The sequence below is a fragment of the Oenanthe melanoleuca genome, chromosome 1A (genome assembly GCF_029582105.1).
Source record: "Oenanthe melanoleuca isolate GR-GAL-2019-014 chromosome 1A, OMel1.0, whole genome shotgun sequence".
Classification (NCBI taxonomy): Eukaryota; Metazoa; Chordata; class Aves; order Passeriformes; family Muscicapidae; genus Oenanthe; species Oenanthe melanoleuca.
In genome coordinates, this window is record NC_079334.1 from 25039729 (window position 1) to 25058599 (window position 18871).

Genomic DNA, 18871 nt, shown 5'->3' on the forward strand with positions numbered 1-18871 from the left:
GCACTTACAGCTGTGCTGTAAGATCAGAGGGCAATCGCCTCCTCATGAGCTGCTGGGCAGGAGCTGTTCTCAGCTGTACCTTTTCCCAGGTGTCCAGAGGGAAGAAGGAATCTGTATCTTTGCATTCCTACTAGTGCTAAGCTAATGTTTTTACCCATTCTATTCATCCCATCCTTCTATTCTGCATGGCTCCATGACAAGGCCAGGAGCACCATCCTCTTTCCTCCTGTGCCTAGGTGAGTCCTTCCATGACAGAGTCATTGCACAGGAGTAGACAAGCATGGGAAATGCTTGTTCAAACAACAAACTAAATACAATCAAGGAGTGAAGGATAAAATAAAGGCAAGCAAACCAAGGAAAAGTGATAAGATTTCTAGCAGGTGCAAACCAGCACACATCAGGCAGTTTCAAGTAGTGCTGATGACCATGGAGTTTCTAATGGACCCATAGAGTAAAACCAACACCAGTTCACCCTCGCATGAGAAAAGGCCAAAAGATGGTTAGAACTGTGCAAAAATTTCACCAGTGCAGCACCTGAGGTTGTGGGATGTGCCCACATCCCTGCCTTCATGGGGTGTGTTAGTTGAGGGAGTTAGTTGTCCCAGCCAAATTCCTGGTGGGTCTATCTCTACTCTCAATGTTGCTCTGCCAACACTGAGCACCCTGTGGCTGAGAGCCCAGAGGGAAGTGCCCAGTGTTTTATGAACTGGAGACACAATAAGCAGAAGGAGAGGGCAGATAATAAGGGGATATGTTATACAAAAGGGAAGGCAGCACCTGCTGCAAAATCCCACAAGCTGCTCAGCAGCAAGCATGCATCTTAATGTGCCACTGGGAATTGCCCTCTTCCCTCTGAGCTGTTGGGTCTGCCAGCACTGGGTTGATGCATGCTGTGAAGTGCCAGCAGGTTTGCTCACCCCCTGTCTCTGGAGGGGCTCTTGCTCGGAGCATTCAAGCTGGTGTCCTCATCTCACACTGACCAGCAGCAGTTTGCTTCCTCTTAGCAGGGAGATGCAAAGGCATAACAGGACTTGTGTTTGCCACATGCTGAATGGGGAACAGCTGGAGGCAGATGATTGTTTGGGTTATTTGCCTGTTGCCTGGACAGTTTGTTTGCTTGCTTGAGCCCTGAAAAAATATGTTTCCAGTTCCTCTGGAGGCTGGTCTGTATTAAGTCTGTATATTGTGCGTTGATTTTAAAAACTGGTGTTTTATAACTTTGCAAATGAGTGTCCTGCTGTTTCAGTGGCAAGGCTCCACAAATAAGGCAGTCTTCTCAGAAATTTCCCTGCCACAGAGCCAGTGGGACTGGGGGAGCAGGAGCAGCCAAAATAACATGCTTCTGCTGTCAGAGAAGCAGATATCCCTGAGTCTGGTTCCAGTGGAAACTCTCTCTTCTTGACTGGATTTAAGTGGCTGACTAAATGATAATGCTGGCTGATGTTTATGGACTGTGCTTAAAAGCCACTCAGCTTCCTCACAATCAGTTCCTCAACTGGTATACACCAGCATCTATTGTGAACACAGTACTGCATTTTTTACTGCTCTGTCTGTATCACTTGCACATATCCTCTGGCTCCTTACTTCTGGGTGTTTGCTTTTATTTTGAGTGGCTGGGCAGTCCTTCGCCCTGTGAGAAAAGTGTCTCTTTTCTCACTGCATAGTTCAGTGTCTTGGCTGTGGAAAACAGAGTTAAGTAAGAATAGGCTGGTCAGGAAGCAGAGAGGGTGTTCTTGCCAGTTGATACTGGAGAAGTAATACCAAGAAGAATGCAGATTTGGCCAAGGCACTCGCAAGCAGTGCCATGGGTCTAGTCATGAGAGATGTGTGCAGCAGTTCTACAGCTTCAGGCTGTGGCAGCTTCACATCTTCTCAAATCACAGAAAAATACCAGTTTGACATGGATATGTGACCAGAGTCAGGGGTTCACCCCTGCTTCGCAAAATCCATCCCTTTAACACCTTGCACTTGTTTGGAAGTTTCTTTATTAAGTACTGACCAGACCAAAGCCTGTTTGATTTGGCAAGTGCAGACCTGGGGGAGGGGGTCAAGGGAAAAAACCAACGACACTGCAGCCGATTCATCCCTCCTTGTTTATTCCACTAGAAATAGATTTGGCAGAGCACATCAGGAATGAACTAATCAGCAGGGAATTAATTGGCGTGTTAGTTAAAAGGCAGGAAGAACGCAGTGAACAAATTCATGACTGGATGGCTGGAGGGTTCAAGCAGCCAGAGAGAAGCACTGCATAGTGGAAACTGTGATTAGTAGGAGAAGTCACACAGCTGTGCCAGAGAGCCAGCAGCTGAGAACTGCCCAAAAGCACTGGGGGCAAAGATAACACGGGTGTCCTTGGAGACAGAGCTGTTTTTGAGAAGGGCTCTATCGCCCAGGCTTTCCTCCCCATAAGGCTCCCATGTGCAGGGAGAGATGGCTAGTTTGCAGGAGTGGGAGGGAGGGGTAACAGAGGTACAGCTGGAGGAGGCTCCACAGAAAGACTGTGGAAATGTGGAAAGCAGGGAAATGAAGACGGACACGTCACTCGTTGCAAGCTGAAATGCAGAGGGGGTGTTAAGGGGAAGAAAAGAGCAGGGAGGCAGAGATTTGGAAGCTTCATCACAGAAGAACCGGCCTCAAGAGCAAAGGTAATGCTTGTATACAATTCTCTGCCTTCTTTCCCAGGAATGTTTTGCTTCTTCCTCTGGAGAAAATAGATCCATACACCTCAGAAAGAGGTTGTTGCATTGAGGGACTCTAAAGGCACCTGTGGGAAGAGCCAGGAGAGGAAGGAATATGTGCTGACTGGCATGGACATGAAGGTTGGAGAATTGCTACCTACCGTTCCTACAGAGAACAGGGGTGTGCAGAGTGAGAGAAGTAGGGAGAAAGAAAGAGAAAGCAAGTCCTTAGAGTCAGGCAGGCTGTCAGACAGGCAGGCATGGAGAGTGCAAGATCTGTGAGTGCCTATCTGAGGAGAGAGAGAGGAGGCTTCCTAAGAGGAAGGACCAAGCACTAAATGAGAGAAAGTTGAAGGCAGGCACACCTGGAGAAGGGGCAGAAGGTGAATATTACCACCTCAAAACCAGCAGTACTTTATAGATGCACCGCAACAGATGTGTGCTTTGCACCTGGATGACTTTTTTTCCTTCTTTATCCTCACTATGGCTGCCTGCTGGCAACAGCATCACCCCAGCTGTCTGTCATAAGGGCTGTCAATCAGATTCTCCTTGTTTCACACGGTGGTCAGGCTATTTCAGGGATTCAGATGCTCTTCACTTTCACACAACATCCAGGTAGAAAATGAGCACTGTAACTCTTAGTTATATGAAAATGCACTATTTAACTCACACTTATTGACAAACTTGAAAAATTCAGGAGGATATTGTTATTCGTACATATCCTTATTCTGACCTCAAACTGAGTGTGTATGTGTACCAACATATAGCATTATACCCACATATGTAAATTGAAGAATATTCCATTACAATGGATTTATAATAAAGACTTTTGAAACAAGTGATATTCTACCTGTACCACTATGGCTGGCTTAATATTGTAGGATATAGTTTTTAAAATTATTTTTGGCCTTTTCCATGATCTTTCTACCATTACATAATTCTACAAGCATATGCTAATATTTCTTGGGTTTTTTCTTTTTTTTTTTTTTTGCTTGGAGAGCTAACAAATGCCATCCGCTTTGCAAGTAGAGCTTGCAAATGCTTTGATTGTTCTGGACTCACAGACTTGGCAGCTTTCTCCTCTAAAAGCTCAGAGACCTTTCAAGATCCCAGGCTGGGTCTCACAGAACTGGCATTAGAAATTGTATGCAGCTACAATATGCTTTTTTATTTTTTTTTAATAAGAAACTGTTTGGTTTATATAACCTGAACCTTCTTAAACCTAATACATAAAACAGAGCCTGTTAGTTTGGTGTAAGTAATATAACCCTAAAATATTGCAATGGAAATAAGAGAGATAGAAGGAAAAAAGATAGAAGAATTCCAACAGTCTGCAAAAATAGCTTTATTATATATTGAGATCCTCTACAAAATAGAGAATCTTAAACATACTTTGATGTTTAAATACCCATTATCATTGGAGTGAGAGCTACATTTTATGTATTTATGATTTACCTGAGATCAAACTCCCTGATTCAATTAGAAGTATATTTTATTTCCATGCAAACGATCCAAAATCCAGAATCACTCCTGTGCTTCAGTCTGAAAGCAGCACAAGAGGAACTGGGAAAAGTTATGAGAGAACAGACCTCAAATGAAAAGCATGAATGTAATTCACTTGCATTTCAAATATTCAAAAAAATTCCTTCATTTTAGGTATCACTGCAGGATTGATAACTCTAATCAACAACACCCTCCTCTCAAAGCAAGCATGGGCTTGAGCTAACACACTGGGATGCTGATGCACTCAGGAGAGGGCATGTGTTCAGAGCAGTCAGAAGTACAGGGGAAGGTTTCATGCCCTCCTGATGTGCAAGGGGCAGGCAAGCTCTGCATCGTAAAGCAACAGCTCGCGTGCCTGCAATAGCATGAGTGCGTTCTCAGGCTGCAGGGGAGAGAGAGCTCTCTGAAATGAAGCTGTGTTTGGTACTAGAAGCAGGTAACCTGGGCAAATCCCCCATATCCTGGCAGGCAGCACAACCCACAAGAAGTGGTGCACTTCAGTCATCACGCTTGACCCCAGTTGTCAAAGTCTGAGGCAGACACCAAGGAAATCTCAGGGCTCTGTTGTGATTACCCACTACATTGTGAGGAGGAATGAGAACTGGAAATTGAGCAACAAGAAACCAAAGGGGTTAATGGGAGAGGGACAGTGATGGGAGTTCAAATACTGGCAGTACTCCTTTGCTTTGGGGCAGGGATTCTGGCTTGGATGGCAAAACTGCAGATCCCAGCAGAGCTGTGCTCAGGGTATTATGCTGATTGAGCTCCTATTTATCATGCTGAAGTGAGGAATCAAAAGGGTAAAAGATGAAAAAAATATTGTGTAATAATGAGATAAATATGTTGGTCTTTACTGCCTGCAGATGAAGGGACTGTCCAGTGAATCACTGAGCCTACCCTGCTCCAAGGGCAGAATGTGATGTAATTTTCTGACAGCACTTCATATTATTGTAAAGTAACAATGACAAAGCTAGTATGTTGATATTGTTATTCTCTGCATTTAGGAAAGAGTTCCCATCCAAGGATGCAAGAGAGTTCTCCCTGCTTATCCATCTGTATTCTACTCTGATAGTACTTTCCAGTGCAACTCTGAAAAAGAGCAGAAGGCATATTTGAATAAGCTGGGGATCTGGTTCCTGTTACAGATGACCCTGCAGACTTTTTCAGCTAGGAACTTTGCTAGTGAATATCCATTTGCTGTCTACAATTCGACCTAAGAGAGGGAAGATTGCTCATTTTCTGTGTGCCTGAGGTATGAGAATCTGCTTCAAAGATGATTATAACCTGATGTTTACTGCGATAATAAATTACAGTAGACCCTCAGGAATGCAGGGAGCAAAGCTACAAAGAAACTGGTCTGTAAGGGGCCTTGCAAATAGAACACGTGGGTATTGTGATTCATTTGGACACCTGATGTCTTAAAAAGTTGGAGCTCAAGTAGGGTGGATTTTCAGTATAAGATGTAGGTGGAATTTATTACCACCCTACTTTTAACAAATAGAGAAAGATCAAAGTATCCCAGCTGTGGGGTACTGAAACAAGTGGGAGGTGGAAATGATAAGGAATGGACAATCTCTTCAGGAAGTTTTCCAATTAGCTTGGAAGCCACACTGTCTCCTTGATGTTGGCAGTATTTTCAAACCATTTGCAATTAGACACATCGGTGTCTGGTAAGTCTTTTCCCATCAGGGAAGATTAAAAAGGCATGTGCAGGGCATAGTCATTCAAAGAAAGAGAGAAAAAAAAGCTGCAAAGGCTGGCACATTTATCTGGAAAAGCTGAGAGATGGAGGAGGTATGGTGTCAATGCAAATAATTTCAAGAAGGTCCATGAAGTCCTTTTCATTATGAGCCTTAGTGATATTGTCAGACCTTCTTAAAGATCTTTATTTTGGCAGCTCTGAGTTAGTGGGAAGAAAAGGTGTATGCATGTGTGAGATAGGAAGAAGGTAATTTATTTTTCCTTTAAATGAATATTCCAATTAGATGAAGAATACTAAATACAAATTACATCCTGACAGATGGAAAGTAATGTTTTTAAAGTATCATGACATTTTCCATTAGTGTGGCTATATTAATACTGATACTTTAAATAGTGGAGAAATAAATGCAGTTGCAATTAAATTGCACTAGTGATAAAATGAAAGAAAGGCACAAAGTGAAAGAATTATTTATTTACTGCTTTATCTGCTACGGCTTCTGGTAGGTTTTGAGGTGACTGAATTCTTCCCAGATGGTCAGGAGATGAAGGTTATATTATATTAAAAAAGAAATTTAATGTCCTCACATTTTGCAGTGATATCTTAGGCTTTTGATGCATGTACCTGAACAGGAGAATAATTCAGATTTTCTGGATATGCCTGCTTCTCACATAAGCCCCTCCATCACTATGACTAAAGATGACCGAAATCATCACTAAACTCCATGAACTTGGCAATGCATTTTTTCTGTTTGCTGTGTGCAATATGTGCATAATGAATATTTTCCGCCAATTTCTAGCAGAACAGCTGTTCATGACTTTTTTTTCTTTTTTTAATTAGAATACCAGATTCAACACTGAGGGACTAATTTATTAGGACAGAATAACAAATCAGCATGAGTAAGCTGTGGAGAGACTGATCAATTCTCTTATGTTTAGAGATGATACTTGCCCAGGAGGGCATCTAGGTTAGGGTGGACTTCCTTGGCTTGGAAATGATGGCAAACTCAAAAAAAAACCAAAGAGTTAAGTAAGTGCTCACATCAGTTCATGTACATGTCCTGTTGACTCTGCAGCCTTCCTCAGGAGGAACTGAGCCAGTGGCACCAGAGCAAGGTGGAGATAGTACATAGGGGATGGGGTTACCTTTGAGGCTCCATCACTGGGCAGCATCTAAGATACCGCCACTGGTTAGTGGATCAGATCAAAAAGAACATTTTTCATTTTATTCTGGCCCCTATGAGACACTTGATAAATTGTTTAATACCTGTTTACCTTGTTTCTCCCAAATACAAAGTAAGGATGCAATGATTTTCACACTTAGTTGTACTTCTTCCTGACACTGCTAGAACAACAAAGCTATAAGGTGCTATCCCAACACGGCTACATAGGAAGCAAAGCTATTTCCCCACCTGCTGGTTGATGAAGCATCTCAGTACCACTCTGTTCCTTGAAAAGGAAATAAAGTTCCTACTTGTGAAAAGTTCTTGTGTTCTGTAAAACCTATTCTGAGCAACTTGAACAACATTTTAAATAAAAACATCACCAAAGAGAAATTTGGTGTTGTGGTGACAGATGGGAAGTGCAGAAAGAGAAGAAAAAAGAAACAAAGCACTTAGCAAGACTTTTTTGTCTCCACAGAGACAGGGGGAAGTCAAGATCCTACAACAGCCACCATGGTGACTCTTCCTCTTTTCCTCCTCTTCACTCTTTTGCCCTGCAGTAAATCTCAGGAGGACTTTCTGGACCAGCATCAGAAATGGAACTACAGAGAAGGCGGTAGGAACTCATGCTGACGGTTCAGCATGGGAGGCATTCAGTAACCCAGAGATGCAGATTCACTTATTTTGTCCTTGGAGTGAGATAGATAGTGCTCATTCATGACTGCTCTTTCTTGATTGCTGGGTAGCTGCTGAGACTTCTGGAGAAAAAAAATGGTTTTAGAAATAATCGGCTGGAGTATCCAGTGACAGCAGAAAATCTGGGCACCTGGAGGCAGAGAATTACACTGTGAGGGAGAGTTACCTGCTTTTTAATTTAGATCCTCCATGTGTTTAATATCTGGCATTTCATAGCAATTGAGTTGTGACGGGGAATGGAATCAAACTTGGAGCACTGTTTTGTGTTTTCTTGTGCTGACACATTTGTTTTCCTCTCTTCCATGGACATCCTGCTAACCTAGCTGACAAGGTTAACATAGAAGGAGTTTACAGCATTACTCAAACCCTTGAGAAATGGGGAAATGACATCTTCTGGCAAATGAAGCATACCCTGCTGAACAACCCAAATGCTCTCCTGCCTGAGTTCTCCAGGTAATTCCTCTCATCTGGAGGTAGCATTCAGTCCTCTTCCGGGTGTCCTTCCTTGAGCAGGATTCATCTTCTTAAAGATGAATTTTCATATTTCTCAGCTGGAGGGAAATAAAATACACGGTCTCAGTACCTGTTGTGCTACCAGCTCTGATTAGTAAACTGAATATTCTGCTAACTATTTATTGTGAAACACTCTCAACTGCCATCACTGTATTACAAGAATCTTCCTAAAGAAAATGCCCTTGGCAGCTCACACTTGTGAGAACAGCCTGGAAAAAATGAATTGTTCTATGAATCCACACATGGGTTTGGCCACAGGTCAGGGAAAAGAAGCTGATTTGGTCTGTAATGTTTTTTTTATTTCAGTCTCTAGCACCTAGGTCTGAGAAAGCTATTCACTAGTTCATGTCATCATATTCCCCCTTTGTATTGCAGGAGATATTAACTGTTGAACAAACTCACAAAATTTACTTCAATCTTATATTTCCAGAAAGTTAGTAGGAGAGGCAGGGAAAGAAAGAGAGGAAAAAGGAATACTGGGAATTAGTAGAAACTTAATATCACTTAAATCAGAATTGTTCATAAAGCAAGTAAAGTGGCTGTCTTCCATAACTAATTGTTCTTTTAATGGTTGCTTGCAACTCTTTCATCATCAAGGGCCCTTACCCAGCAAGAAACAAAGGTCATGGTCAATTACTTTGCATGATCCCTGCACTGAGTTACTCTTCTATATTACTCTCTTTGTAGCCTCCGCCCTGTCTCTGCCGCTGTGGACAACCTTGTGAGGGAAGTCCAGTCGATAAGGAAAAGGCTGGAAGAGCTGAATGAACGCCTCAATGTCATCAGCAGAACCGTCCTTCCCCTTCGACTGAACGCTCTGCAGAGCCAGAGGCGCGGAAATACCCAGCTGAGGAGACTCCCGACTCATAAGAGAAGGTTATATGCTCGCAGGAGACCTCAGAGCACTTAATTCTCTACCAGAAAAAAAGGGAAATCTTTAATTTTATTTTTTTTTTTCATCTGCTTAAGCCTTTCTCAATGGGACTTTGCTGGAGAGAAAAAAAGTAAAGCACAGACACAAGTCAGCTTTGTTAAGGAGACCAGAACTTCTTCTGCCTTCCAAACCTAGGTCAGTAGGTGAAACCTGACCCTGTTCTTTAATGATGGCTGTTGTGCGTCCCAAGCCAAAAAAAGTAGACAAGCTCAATCTGCTTGAGCTTGAATATCTTTAGTCTATACAGGCATTCTTTCTGTTTACCAGAGAAAGGTCTTTCTATAAAGATCAGGTGAATTTCTCTCTCTGCCCTATTTTTAAAGCACTCCATCTGAAACAGCTGAGGAATTTGAACTTCAAAAGTGCTGAACAACTGATGAATGCAGAAAGATGGATTAGTGCTTGGCACTTCCAGCTGAGCAGGGAGAAGGAGAGGAAGTTATGTTTCAAAATATAGCCTTAACCTATTGTCCATGTTCATATGTTCAGAGGTTGGGAAGGGCTGGATAACCTTGATCTGTACATCATACTTCAACACTGAAGATATATCAATTTTTAGGGACCAAATTTGAACATCCACCTTCTGCAAAGAGTGTTTTTCTAGCTACCTGGAACTGTGCACTTAGAATGGTGTTATTTAGTAGATATGTTCAGAATTTCCAGCATTCTGAAATACACTGAACTGATTTTTGCCAAGACCCAGGGAAACCAGGGAAATTTTTTCCCCCCAAAACTATTTAGATACCTAGTGGCAAAGATAGTTGTCTGGAAAGATCTTCCAGAATAACTTAAGAGACTCTTCAGTCCCCAAAATCACAGATTATAATTTAATTGGTGTCTAGTTCAGAGTATTTTCTCCTCATGCCAGCACTGACCTCCAGATATTTCCCAACATCCTTTAGCACAATTAATATCTGTAGAAAATTAACAACCACGCTCTCCAAAGACTTTGGTCCCTCAGGGATTACCCAGAATACCCTGCCTTCAGCTTGTCTTTGCCTGGCTCTTCCTGACAATAAAGCTGGTGATAAAAAAGAGTGCATGAATCAAATTATGCACTGAATGGAGGATAGAGTGGGCTTGCCCTTCAGGTCTCTAAAGATAAATCCAATACAGAGATTCCATTCAGCATTGCAGTCAACTGTGTGTACGAAATGTGTTGAAACATAAGAAGGAGAGAGTCAGAGAGGAAAAGAAACAGATTGTCTTTAAGGTCTGGATGGAGCAATTTATGAGAACACAAATAAAGAGTGGATTATGTCTAAATGATTGTCTGGCATGACAGTTGTTTTGAAAACACTCTCCAGTCACAGTGAGGATGCAAACTAGCTATTTAAGGATTCCCAAAACCTGAGTTTATGGAAAGAAATTCAGTGACAGTACAATAACCTCCAAAAGGAAAGGGGGAAAAAACTAGTTTCATATTAAATCATTCAGAATGGACCCGAAGAATTAACACAGTAAGAATTTTAGCTGCCACCTGGGAGTTAGAGCGGGGGAGGTATGAGCAAATCTGATAATTTTTTCCCGGATGTAAATTCTCTGAGTTCAGGTTTTCAGAAAATAATGAAAATTAACTTGGCTCTCTTTGGCTTTTGCTTGGGAATTTGAAACACTGCTTAGCTAGAGAAGGGAAAAATCAAGACTGTGAAAAGGCTGATAAAGAATACAGTTGTGCCTTTGTTGAAGTTGTCATGATAATTTCTCAGGAAATGTAGAGCATTTTGATCTCAGAATATATTTACATAAGTTACAAGGAATAATAGGAGAGAAAGGCCCCTAACTTCTTATTATTCTGCATTCAGAATTTCTAGGCTGTGCTGTAGCAACAGCTGCATCTTTGCACAGACTGCTGATCCCTCCAAGGGATGCTTTGCTTGGGGCTGTAGGGACTGCTGGTTATTTTGGCCTAGCTGGAGAAAGAGTACAACATAAACGTTATCTTTCATGGTCATATTTTAGACACAAGTGTTTTATCAGGCAACCTGAAGTTGTATAAATTGAGAACTGCTTGAAACAGAAAGATGAGACTTCCATAAGTCCCTCAAGTTACAGATGGCTGGTGGTGGGAGGCCAGTCCAGATCATTGCATACTTTTGCTTTATAACTAGATGTCCACTACCAGCTTCTGCCAGAGACAGAGGACAGGGCAAGATGAATCCCCAGTCTAACCCAGTCCACATATTCCTGATATGTACAAGTTTGCAGTTTTGGCAAAACCTCCTCAGCACAACAAAGAAAGTCACAATTTTTTTTAAAAGAGAACAAATAGGCTGCAGCGTGCAATGTATATTAAATTCTGCAATTTCTTGCATAATGGTGAATAAACCAAGTAATATAAATGGTTAATAAATTACTAATCTGTGACCTTGTCACCAGTGATAGCAGCCCCTGTCACTCACTCTGTGAAAGCCCATGCCAGGCTCCAGCCCAGCTCCCTGACCTGAACACAGCCTGTTTGATCAGATGATAACAGCCAGCTTCTTTAACCTCTTTGCCTTTGCACGACCCTCTCTCTGGATGGAAAAGTTTTAGTGTCCTATTTCTTTTATAATTTTAGTTTTTGCTCTTTAAGAGAGTAGGAAGGTTATGCACCAGCCTACTTCTGCACTGTTCACCTTCTCTTTGAGGAGGCAGCGGTCCAGCTGAGCAACTTGAGATGCCTCTATCCCATCTGCCTGGGGAAGCTGGCCTGAACCACGGGACTGATTCCCAGGGACTGGTATTTGATTTCTGCTTCTGCTAACCTCTTCTTAAGAGATCCTGGGTAAGGCACTTCCTCTAGCTGGCACTCATCCTTTGACATGGCTTATACAACAAAAAAACACTTGTCACAAGGTGTCTAAGTCTTTTATGCATATAAATGTATCCAGCTACAGAAGCCATCTAAGCCCTCTGTTGCGTTCATTTACGTGTATTTCTGTGAAAGAATCTGGACGGATCTTTTAAACAGAGGTGACCAGTTGGGTGGTCAGTGGAGAGAGATCAAGTATCATTAGGAACTTCTAAAATCTACCCCTCACCTAAAGCTTACAATATCCAGTGAAACAGACCACTTCTTTTAAAAACAACTATGTTCCCTTTTAGTACGGTTTGTTTAAAAAAAGCTCACAAAATACCAAAAAACCAAGAGGTTATGATTTTGCAATTCCAGGAGCACGGCGCCCTTCCACACTATGCATGACACACTTCGCCAGCACTTCCCTTTTCCCGTATTTCGTTCCTTCCATATCCCCTCTCCCCTTTCCTGTCTCCCGGAGATGAATACCGTCTGTTCCGCACTTCACGAGCGCTCACGCTGCGGGGCGGCCGCCCCGGTGCCCCGCACGGCCCCGGCCCCGCGGCGCAGGCGGGAGGGGCGCGCCTGGGGGCGATGGCCGCGCTGCGGGCGGGGCGGCTGCGGCCCTCCCACCGCCGCCGAGCGGGGCCGGGCTGAGCCGGGCCGGGCCGGGCGGTGCAGAGCCGAGCGGGGCAGAGCCGAGCCGCGCCGTCATGCTGGGCATGGTGAAGAACTCGCTGCTGAGCACGGTGGAGGCATGGCCCTACCGCCTGCTGAGCAAGGGCGAGAAGGTCCGTGCCGGGCGGGCGGGGCTGCGCTGCGAGGGAACGCGGGCATCGCCCCCGGGCAGCGCGTTCCTGCTGGCAGCGCCTCCATCCCAACTCCTTCCCTCCCCAGGATCAGCTCAGCTACGAGGAGAGGGCGTGCGAGGGCGGCAGGTTCGCGGCCGTGGAGCTGGTGGGGAAGCCGTTCGACGAGGCCTCGAAGGAAGGGGCAGTGAAGCTCCTCAAGTACGTGGGAGGAAGCAACGACAAGGGTGAGAGGTGCTGCCTGCCCCGCGGGGCTCGGCGGATGTTTGTGCCTGAGGCTTGGTGAAAGCAGGATGGATGAAGGCAATGGCACTGCCTTGTGGCTCCTGGCGCTGGGGGTCTTTGATGGGGATGGCCCCTCCCTGGGAAAAGTCAAATCGCAACAGGTTAAGTTGTGCCCAGCCAACTCGTTCTATTATAACTCATCTCTGCTGTGGGGTGAAATCTCAAAAATTATTTGTTTAAACAGCAATGAGTTAGTTTGCATCTGGGATAACATGAGGACAGGCAGACATGTATCTATCACAGGTCCCTGGGTGAGCAGTACCTGATGAAATCCAGGGTATCTGGGACACACTTCAGTTCTATGATGTGCCCTTGTGGGCAGTGAAGTAACAGTTATGACCTTGATATTTTATCAGGCTATTTTTATTCATGAAAGTGTAATGAGCAATGAGCTTCCTTTTTAATGGTATATCGTAATGTTTTATGGCAGTGCTTCCAGGTGATTGCTTCTAATTGCTTCTTCGTTTTACTGAAGTGTCTGCATTTTAACCATTCATAGCAGAAGACTACAGAATAGCTCTGAGGCATATACATGTTCTGGAACACCTTTCTCCAGCATCTAATAGAGGGACTAGTGTAGTCTGTAGGAGTAGGAGATGGATGCAGTGGGAAATGGTATTTGCAGCAACATTTTTGGAAAGGTGATGACTGCTGTTGCTGTAGTACAAAGGGTGCCTTCTGTAACATGTGACACAAACACAGGTATGACATCAAAGAAAAATAAATGAGAAAGAAGGCTTGATCTCAACTGTTTTTATGGCTGCCTGATCGTGAGGTTTAGAGGTTCCCTACTGCTGCAAGAAGAGTGAAGAAAACTGGTCTAGAGTGCTGTGTGGTACTTCTTGGTGTTAATAAGTAGGAAAAAACCATGCTGTTCCTAAAGTGTGGACAGCATGGACAGGGCTGCTGAAAGCCATAACAGCAGTGAGGTTTGGGGCACTGGAACTTGTAGGATGTCTGGAAGCATTTGGAAGGTTTTAAGAGGAAGCTCCTGCCAGTATTGGCTGTGAGCTCACAACTAAGTGCAGATCGTTTTAATTTAAATGCTGAGTAGATTTATTCGTGCCGCTGGCCTGGCCTGGAGCTACAGACCCTGCTGTCTGACAGCTGATTTGTCAGAAGAGCTGAGTTTCTCACAGAACCACAAAAGCAGCACCATTAATAAAGAGCATTCCAGAGGTCAGTTAGGACACTTATTTCTCAGGCTTTTGGTGTGGAGATAGAGCATGGCCCAAGCAGAAGCCTGATGATAACTGTTCTGCTTCCCCAGAGGAGCCCACTCCTGACAAGGAGTTTGTTCATATGAGGAGTTTTCCAAAAGTAAAAATTAGCTTTTGTGAATTCCCTGTTAATTTTCCTGTGAGTTCCTGAGAGCCTAGACTTCTTTAGTAATGTCTTTGTGTCTGTTTCAGGGGTTGGAATGGGCATGACTGCTCCTGTCTCCATCACTGCTTTTCCTGCTGAAGATGGCTCATTTCAGCAGAAGGTGAAAGTCTCTCTGCGGATCCCGAGCCAGTTTCAAGACAACCCTCCTTGTCCTACTGATGAAAGCATTAAGATTGAAGAAAGACAGGGGATGACCATTTATTCCACGTAAGGAATGCATCCTGGGATCTCCAGTCTCAAGTGATGAGGTCTTCAGGGTGCTCTGAAGAGCACTATTTGGTTTACCAGGTGACTTGCTGTACAAAGGGTACATGTAGCAGAAGGAGATGGAGGTGTATGTCTAGACTGAAGACAGGTGTTTTATGTCACTTCTAACCCCTGGTCATGCTGCACTGATTTGGAATATGGATTTTTTTCCACTGGCTAAACAAGCATGGAGGCTAGCCCTGAAAGGCACTGTGCCATTTCTATTGCGTGAATCTATTGTTTTTCCCACTTTCTGGGTTCCAGATTGTTCATAGTCATTAAAAATGTTCTTTGGTGTGGTTCACATCAAACTGTCCACTGAAGCCTGATTCAGATGGACTCATACCAGACTCCACCATGGAAACAAGCAGCCACTGCATTGCTTCAAATCATCTTTGGGTGTCTTGGGCTGTTAACTGACAGCCTGGACTCAAACTAGCATCACAATAGCAATAAGCTCTTCCCCTTGTCTTTACCCTTTGGAGGTTTCCCTGCCTACTTTCTTGAACTATTTTGGCTGACTCTGACTTCTTTCTTGCCTCCAACTGCTGCTTGGTCTTTGCTGTGGGTGTGGGCCACTTCTGCAATATCAGCCTGTTTTGTCTCAAACGTTGGCCCTGAGGGAGGGGGGTGAGGTGCAGGCTGATGTGGAAACAGTTCCTGTTGGTGGGAGGTCGACATAAACCAGATCCATTTCAGTCCACCCCTTTTAAATAGCATTATGTTCTGTAATTGCCAATTGTCTGTTCCTACCCCCACTTTTTCTTGGGCTAGCTAGAGTTTGGCTTTCCTTCATGACCTTTCCAGCTGATGGTTGTTCACACCACAGTCAACATGGTTGCTGACAGCATTGGTGAGGGCTGTGGGCTGAGCTGACTTGGAGATAACCTTGTGTTTTAGAAAGTTGTTTCTCTGATATGGTGCTGATTCACAGGGCAGGGCCATTCTGCTGGCTGGCATACATGGCACAGTTTGGGGGGATCCCTTTGGGGCCTCCCAATGGATGACTGCACCTTGGCTGTGTCACCATGAGAGTTCCTCTGTCTCAGATGGAGTGTGCTGCTTCACTGTGAACAGTGCATGCACGTTGGCAGGGCCTGGATCAAAATGCAATCTAAATATACTGTGGCTATATATTGTTCTCTCTCTCTCCCTTCTGTGCTTTGCCAGGAGCAAACTGCTCAGCACCTCTCTGGTTTCTTTGCAGGCAGTTTGGTGGCTATGCCAAAGAGGCAGATTATGTGAGCTATGCTGCCAAGCTGAAGGCTGCTCTGGGGAGTGATGCTGCATACCGCAAGGATTTCTACTTGTGCAATGGTTATGACCCCCCTATGAAGCCTTACGGACGCCGCAACGAGGTCTGGTTTGTGAAGGAGTGAACATCTGGCTCCCCGTGGTGCTGCCTTGCACTGATAACCTCCCCACACTATGTCATCTTCAAAATAAACTAATAATTCAGCAGAGGCAAAAAACTATCACTGCCTTTTTCCATGCCTATACCTTAGTCTTTTATGGACCATAAAAGTCATTTTAGAGGAACACTTGCTGACCCTCCTGATGGTCCTGCTTCTTCATTCCAGACCACGTCCTCAACCACAGACTCTCTTGATCTTTCCATGGTTTTTTTTTATCTCCTTTGTGCTTCCAGAGTTCAGTGCTGAGAAAGCCAAAAGTACTTAATTGACTGGTGCCTGACAGGAGGCACGTCCAAGTGTAGGCAGACTATTAGTCTCACCTAAGACGGGCAGGAGAACATGACAAAAGTGCATACAGAGACTTTTTTATCTCCTTCAGTTTGCTGCAGCTGTAAAATGCTGCTTTTATCTTTGCCATTCCACAAACAGTCTAAAGGGACACGGGCATTGCTGCCAACACAGCATAGAGAAAATAAAAACCCTTTACATTAATTCAGAGTGTGCAGAAGATCAACACTTCTGTCATCTGTCTGAGAAAGATCTAGATTCAGTTTGCAGCTTTCTTCTGTTTGAGGAGAGATGTTTTGGCATGTGCTGTGACTTCATCTCAGCTAGCAGGTGGACAATGTGACCTGGAGACCTCAAGAGTGTTTCCTCACCTTCCTATTACTTTTGTGTAACATTTCTTTAAAGCTAGCCTATGCAAGAGCAATAGCAGAAATATGTGTGGTTATCTAATTGAATTAGAGAAGTGCTAGGCTGGGAAGAAAGCAGATGCTTATTACTTGTGATCCGAGGGTGCATTTGAAGAATGATGAACATATGGTGAAAGTACCATGGGTGCCAATCTAAAAAAACTTTTCTTAAAATGTGTCAATTTTTGAAGGGCTACTCAGACCAGCTGTTTTCTTTAGAGGAAGAAAAGGAAAACATAGCTGTTCAGGAAGACAGGGACTTGGGTCAAATAATGAGTAGCTTTTTGGAAACTTCAAATACAATAGTAAGTGTGGGTCATGTTTCAGGACAAGTGGCAATGTTGAAATGTCAGGCATCAAGCCAGAATTCTGGCTGTTGGCTGTGTCAAGGAGACAGCAGTATACCCCCAGTGGGAGCACTCACACACCCTGCTACTGGGTATGTATAATTCTTCATTGCCTGCACTGAAAGAGGTGTGGTCCTCTGGTGGTTAAGTGCCCCATAGTTCAGGTGCTTCCAAAAGCTGTTTTCCCTGGAGCTGACAGAGACATTTGTCAGATGGCAGCATGGCTTTGGGCTGGTCAAGCTGTTGCATGTGCACCTGCTTTCTGAGAACAGATCTCAGCAGTGAAAGGAGAAAACCTGAGGTTTAGATGTGCTTTCCTTTTCTCTCTTGCTGAGCCATATAAGACCTTTGCTGTGAACTTCGTAAGAGTTTCAGTCACCTGTGTGCAAGAGCAGCTAGTTCAGGATGGGTAAAAAGAGCAGATATCATTTAATTAAGCAAAAAAACCCCAACAATGATGGGGAAAAGCTATTGGCTGTGGTTAGTGATTGCAGTACAGGAGAGGAAGAATAAAAAGAGACATCAAAACAAAGAATTAGGCCTTTGAAGGAATTTTTGAAGCAGCAAATGCCCTTTTAAGTTTGCACTTTAATCCAAAGGGATCGTTCATGTCCCAGATTATTTTAACCTGTGTGGGTAAGGAATGGAGGAGCACAGTATTGTCCAGTTTATGCCTTCTCAGGGTCGTTTTGGAGCTTGCATGGATACAGTCTGGCAATCTTCAATGATCAAAACCTTGAAAATTCTCAAAATTTATCTTGTAGAATCTCATGTTAGGGATGCTGATAATAAACATGGTATGAACAGAGCTGCACAGCTCAGCAGCATGGCAGAGTTCTTTTATAGAATGCATACCCTCTGAACAGAGAATGAGAGCTTTGGACCCAACAGTGAGAGTAAACATCTGTAGACTCTTCCTGTGCAGCCCTTCTACTGGCCTTTGCATCAGGCAGGCAGGATAGAATTTCATAAACATTGTTAAATAATGTCGAAGCCTTATGCAAACTGAATTGCCTTTTCTGTACACACAAAGATGCCTGTGTTTTGTCTGCATTTTCTACAGTTTTGAAATAAATAAAAAAATAATATTGTGATTTACAGCTTCTGTGCTGATCACTGACTTTGTGAGCTCAGTGGGAGTAGTTTATTTGCTAGATCGTGGGTGTCAGTTTATCTGTCTGTTTGGGGTACTAATCATGTCACAGCATTTATAAATAGTCATAATGCTTTTTCCAATAAATCACTATTTTGGGTGTCCTGGTGTGGCCCTGCATTATCTGCCTGTGAGAGACAGGAACTGATGGAATAATCTCCTTCCATTTGTTCCAGCCATTGAGAAGCTTTAAGCAATGTATTTGTGTTAATGTAGAAACAAGGGGCCTGCTCACCTGAGGAAAATTATATGTTCCTGTGGCTGGGGTTCAAAGCAGTGAATACATGAATGTTCAGGTAAATACTTGCGACTGATTTTCAACATGATCTATGATCCAGACATTTTGTCCCATCTAGCTTGGTGCCCTGTCCCTGTAATGAAAAGTGGTGGACACCTTAGACAAGATTACAGGGGCAGTGCAAGTGTGGGCTCAGATCTCCTCTAAATATTTCCCTGTCTCTAGTATGATGTGACTCAGGGATTTTTGTTATTGTACTTGGTGGACCCAGGTAGACTTTATCTCATGCATTTTGCTTACTAAAAGGTAAAGTTATGTCCATGGCATCCTTTT

At 43.7% G+C, this 18871-nt stretch overlaps 1 protein-coding gene and 2 long non-coding RNA genes across 5 annotated transcripts; 2 read left to right on the top strand and 1 right to left on the bottom strand.

Annotated features, from left to right (window-relative positions):
- Positions 1-2045: 2045 nt before the first annotated feature.
- LOC130267145 (uncharacterized) lies at positions 2046-11674 on the top strand. 3 transcript variants are annotated; one of them, XR_008843065.1, is made up of 6 exons: positions 2048-2645; positions 5186-5433; positions 7521-7658; positions 8062-8191; positions 8939-9320; positions 11297-11674. It is a non-coding gene; the product is annotated as an uncharacterized LOC130267145 (long non-coding RNA). The 3 variants fall into 3 exon arrangements; XR_008843063.1 differs by having other exon boundaries at positions 2046-2645; positions 8939-11665; XR_008843064.1 differs by lacking the exons at positions 5186-5433; positions 11297-11674 and having other exon boundaries at positions 2060-2645; positions 8939-11282.
- Positions 7652-12541, bottom strand: LOC130267146 (uncharacterized). Its single transcript, XR_008843066.1, has 3 exons — positions 12454-12541; positions 7905-8289; positions 7652-7800 (listed from the first exon to the last, which is right to left on the bottom strand). It is a non-coding gene; the product is annotated as an uncharacterized LOC130267146 (long non-coding RNA).
- Positions 12542-12589: 48 nt separating this feature from the next.
- Positions 12590-18247, top strand: HEBP1 (heme binding protein 1). Its single transcript, XM_056516440.1, has 4 exons — positions 12590-12755; positions 12862-13000; positions 14471-14651; positions 15898-18247. The coding sequence occupies exons 1-4, from the start codon at positions 12678-12680 to the stop codon at positions 16067-16069; spliced, it is 570 nt and encodes a 189-aa protein (XP_056372415.1). The 5' UTR covers positions 12590-12677; the 3' UTR covers positions 16070-18247.
- Positions 18248-18871: the final 624 nt, after the last annotated feature.